Source organism: Cajanus cajan, chromosome 1, assembly GCF_000230855.2.
Source record: "Cajanus cajan strain Asha chromosome 1, NIPB_CcT2T_4, whole genome shotgun sequence".
NCBI classification, from domain to species: Eukaryota; Viridiplantae; Streptophyta; class Magnoliopsida; order Fabales; family Fabaceae; genus Cajanus; species Cajanus cajan.
In genome coordinates, this window is record NC_138517.1 from 24758654 (window position 1) to 24763997 (window position 5344).

At 34.3% G+C, this 5344-nt stretch overlaps 1 protein-coding gene across 1 annotated transcript; it reads left to right on the top strand.

Annotated features, from left to right (window-relative positions):
* Nucleotides 1–2081: 2081 nt before the first annotated feature.
* On the top strand, nucleotides 2082–5344 carry LOC145953831 (uncharacterized). The gene is made up of 4 exons (XM_083067594.1): nucleotides 2082–2759; nucleotides 2863–3999; nucleotides 4081–4583; nucleotides 4858–5344. Exons 1-4 carry the CDS (start codon nucleotides 2082–2084, stop codon nucleotides 5342–5344), a joined length of 2805 nt encoding a protein of 934 aa, XP_082923720.1.

Sequence of the window (5344 nt, forward strand, 5' to 3'; positions counted from 1 at the left end):
CTTTAGTTAATAAATTCATTTTCATAATAAATTGGTTCTCTATCTCTCACTATATTTCTACCCCACGGCACTGATAAGTCACTAGCCAGTACTCGTATTTCCAGTCAAAGATTCAAAGTGAGGTCTTTTATTCCACGCAATGATGCTATTTGTTAGGAAGAAAAGTTGACCAAGCAAGAACCAGTGACTTGCCCAAACCATACATGAGTAATTAGAGTGAAGATTGAAGGACCCAATTTCGTGCAACAATTTTTCCTATAATCTAGCATGTTCTATTCCATAATATTAATGTTCATATGCATGGTCTTTATTCTTTAAATTATGTTAGTTTCTATTTATTTAACTAATATTAGTGCAGAAAAATAACTCGCTGCATATGTACAAAAGCTAAAAAGGCTTATCTGATGCCTTAGCCAAAATGTTCAACTCCTTCACCATGGGTTAGTACTATAATAAAGCCCTAGCTAGTAGCTACCCTCCTCCGTCATATATATTTCAACCACAATAATTTATGCATTAGCAATTAGTAATATGCAAGAGAATCATGTATACACATACAAAAAATACCAGCCTTAATATTTTTTCAGGATCTATTTTTCTATTTTATACCCATTTCTTTCTTTTTTATTATAATTTATCTCTCTCTTCTCTTTGATTTTCATTTGTTTCTTCTCCAACCACTTGCCCGAGAGTGTCGAAGCATCATTATTTTATATTTATGTACATGTACTAGCAGTATATAAAGAAGACATAAAAACAAAGTGACGTAAAATGAATACTTTTCATATTATATTATATATAAATTAACTTATAAATCCTTGATGCATGGAAATTGTTAATGATGCGTGTACGGGTTGGATTAATTAGCCTTCACAGCCACAGGTGCAGCAACACCTCGACCTGTGGAAGCATGAGCTGCTGCCTTTGATGCAGCAAAATCTGACACAGCCTTAGAATCAGCTACAAGCTGTGCAGGAACTTCATTTGCTACTACACCTGCTGCAGTGGAAGCATGAGCAGCAGCCTTGGATCCAACAAAATTTGACACATCCTTTCCAGCAAGTGGTGCAGGATTAGCTCCAAAGGGTGTAGGATCAGAGACATTGGCAGCTGCACCTGTGGATTGGTGGATCCCTTGGAAATCATGTGCTGCAGCTACAAGTGCTTCAAGCGGTGCAACATCAACTTCAAACGGTGCACGTGCATGAGAGCCAACACCAGCTGCACTAGTCTGCACTAGTTCAGTGGCTGCAACATTTGCAGCAACTTTATTTAAACACCTTATTTATATATATCACACATACCTGGTGCACTTTACGAAAATCTTAATAATTAAGCTAAATTTTTTCTACTAAAATAAATAGGGAATTAGATATCCACCACCCCATCTCAAAATTCTCTTTTCTCTTTATTTAAATATGATTGATTTATTTCACATATTTATTGAACCCCAATATATTGGTGCTTTAATATTCTAGAGCCTTTTGTTTCATCTTTAGCACATATGGGCACTTAATTTGTTTGAATGATAAAATTTTAGTGGACTTGACAAATGTGCATACCATTCTAGTGCTTTAATTGTTGTACGAGTAGTACTGGCTGTGTTTTGTGGTTTTCACAACAAGGTTATTCTTGCAATTAATTATAACGTAACTAGTGTGTGTAGTTGTGATATATAGTTGATAGTGACAGTCACTTCATTGAGAATGATTTGATTTTTGGCACTTAGTGTTATTTAAATTATTAAAATAAAGATGGAATGATCAACTAAAAAGTAGTTTCATTTCAGGTCGGTGACATTATTAGGAGATTCGAGAACAAAGGTTTTTGCTTCAAAGGTAATGTTTAATTAAATACTTATTAGTACTCTAAAATTCTTCCCTTAAATTGTATCTCTTTGTACTTATTATTATTTCCTATTGAGTGTAAGAGTATGAATTTTGTGTTTTCTGTTTACGATTTTCCTTAAATCTCTTATTTTTTAATTTTATTTTGGGTGCTTTAGTGTGTGAAAAGTGTAGCATATTTTTAATAATTAGATAATTTTTGTCTTCTTATTTGAAATTTATCTAGTACATTCAATGGATAAGGAATGGATGAAATTCCCAAGAGATAGCTCAGAGTACATTAATGGTGTTGAGTTTTTTCTAAATTATGCATACACAAAAGGGAAACCCCAAGGACAAGAGATATTGTGCCCATGTGCTAAATGTCACAATGCTTTGTGGAGGATAAGAGCAGTAGTCTTCAATCATTTAATAGGATTTGGGTTTGAAAAAGGATATAATACTTGGATTCTTCATGGTGAACATTTTATAAACCCTGACGATCTTGATGATGACATGGTTGATGAAGAAGATGAATTTGATGATATTGATGGACTGCTCTATGAAAGATTTAGAAATGTGGTGCATGAAGAACATAAAGTTAATGAAGGTCCTAATGAAGATGCCAAAAGGTTCTATAATCTCATGGAAGAAGCCAAGCAAGAGTTATATCCAGGTTGCAAAAACTTCACTAGATTGACATTCATCATTCGACTATATCTATTGAAGTGTCTGTATGGTTGGAGCAATGTATCACTCACCGCTCTCTTAGAGTTGTTAAAAGAAGCAATGCCTGAGTTGAACATTCCTAACACATTTAATAAAACTAAAGGAATGATAAAGGACTTAGGGCTCGAGTATAGAAAGATTGATGCTTGTCCTAAAGATTGCATGTTGTATTGGAGAAACCATGAAAATGACACTTTTTGTCATGTTTGTCATACTCCTCGGTGGATTCAAAATGAAGGAGTATGACAAAGTTTTGAGACATTTTCCCTTAATTCCTAGACTCCAAAGATTGTTCATGTGTTCAAAGACTGCTAGTTCATTAAGGTGGCATGAAGAAGATCGTTCAAAAGACGGGAAGTTGAGGCATCCTGCAGATGGAGAGGCATGGAAAGACTTTGATAAACGTCATCCTGACTTTGCTGCTGATTCACGTAACATAAGACTTGGACTAGCTAGTGATGGATTTAATCCCTTCAGAACTATGAGTACGAAGCATAGTACCTGGCCTGTGGTATTGATACCATATAACTATTCACCTTGGTGGTGCATGAAGGCTGAGTATTCTATCTTATCTTTATTGATTCCTGGACCACAATCACCGGGGAATAACATTGATGTGTACCTTGAACCATTGATTGAAGAGTTAAAGGTGTTATGGGATTTAGGAGTAGAAACATATGATGCATCAATAAATCAAACTTTCCAAATGCGAGCAGCTCTATTGTGGACTATTAGTGACTTTCCTGGGTATGCTATGTTAAGTGGGTGGAGTACAAAAGGGAAATTAGCATGTCCTTGTTGTAATTATGACACTAATTCAATGCTTTTGAAAAATAGTTTTAAGATGTGTTATATGGATCATCGTGTTTTTCTGCCTATAGATCATAAATATAGATCAAATGCAAGAGCTTTCAATGGGAAAACAAAATATAGGCCTCCACCAACATTGTTGAAAGGGGAAGACATCTTAGAGTTGTTAAAGAACTTCACCAATGTGTTTGGTAAGAATCAAAAACAGATTAAAGATCCATGGAAGAAAAATTCAATTTTTTTTGAGTTATCATATTGGGAGCACAATGCATTACGTCATAACCTTGATGTGATGCACATAGAGAAAAATGTATTTGATAATATAATTGGAACTTTGTTGGATATCAAAGGAAAGACAAAAGATCACGAGAATGCTCGTCTTGACTTACAACTAATGGGTATCAAAAAGAAACTCCACCCTAAAGAGACAAATCAAGGTAAACATCTAACATTTGCTAAAGCATGTTTTTCAATGAATGCAAGTGAGAAGACTATTTTTTGTGGTATCTTAAAGAATGCAAAGCTACCAGATGGTTGTGCTTCAAATATTTCAAGATGTGTTCATCTTAATGAAAGAAAAGTTGTTGGCTATAAGAGTCATGATGCACATTTCATGTTGCATTACTTGCTTCAAGTAGCTGTGATAAGTACATTGTCTAACCAAGTTGCCCACCCATTAATACGTCTTTGTTCCTTTTTTCGTTGTTTATGTTAGAAAGTTATTGATGAGACTGATTTGAATATCTTGCAATCAGAGATTATAGAAACACTTTTCCAATTTGAAACAATTTTTCCTCCTACTTTCTTTGATGTAATGGGTCATTCGCCTATACATCTAGTGAATGAGGTAAGATTGGGAGGACCTGTTCAATTTCGATGGATGTACTTTCCAGAAAGATATTTAGGTAAATTGAAGAGTTATGTTCGTAATAAAAATCACCCTGAAGGTTCTATTTCTGAGGGATACTTGGTTGAAGAATGTTTGACAATGTGCTCACAGTACTTGCATAATGGTGTGGAAACAAGACTAAATAGAGTGACAAGGAATAGTGATAGATGTGATTCTAATGAACTTGAAAGTCCAAGTTTCTTTTCAACCATTAGTCATCCAATTGGAGGAAAGGAAAAAGGTGAGCCAGTTTCTTTGGATTGCCAGTCAAGGAGTCAAATCCACCGTTACATCTTGTTCAATTGTGATGATGTCCAAGATTTCATTAGGTAAATAATTGTACTTGTAAGTTTTCATTACTTAAAGGAACTTTTTCTCATTATTTTACATGTGCAATTTTAATTGTAAGGAGCATGAAAGTGAGAATGAAAATCTTAGAAAAAGAAATAGATGGACTGAAGTTAAGAGTCAATGTAAAGATTTTGGTGAATGGTTTAAAAAGCGTGCTTTGTTGGAAGATGTTTCTGACCAACTTAAGGAGCTTTCTAGAGGACCAAATAAAGTTGCTTGATGCTTTTCTGGCTATGTCATTAATGGTTACAGATTTCATACAAAACAACGTGATGCTAGACGTAAAACACAAAATAGTGGTGTGACACTTGAGTCGGTAACCAAAATCTTTGCAAGTTCCAAAGATGAAAACCCAAGGATAGAGCCAGTAACTTACTATGGAAGAATTACTGAAATAATTGAGGTGGATTATTTTAGTAGCTTCAAGTTTGTGCTCTTTAGATGTGATTGGTTTGAAGTTAAAAAGGATAAGTATGGCCTTATTTATGTTTTCTTTAACAAGAGATGTTATATGGATGATCCTTTTGTATTAGCTTCTCAAGTTCATCAATGTTTCTACGTTCAAGATCCTTTTGATGCAAATAAAAACTATGTTATGAAGACTTTAACAAGGGATTTCTTTAATATGGAAGAACGATCAAATCCAAATATCCAGCAATCATATCAAAGTGAACCCTTAGATCATGCTGTAAATCTAGCTAAAAATGATGAAAATTGTGATGTTGAATTTATTAGATAG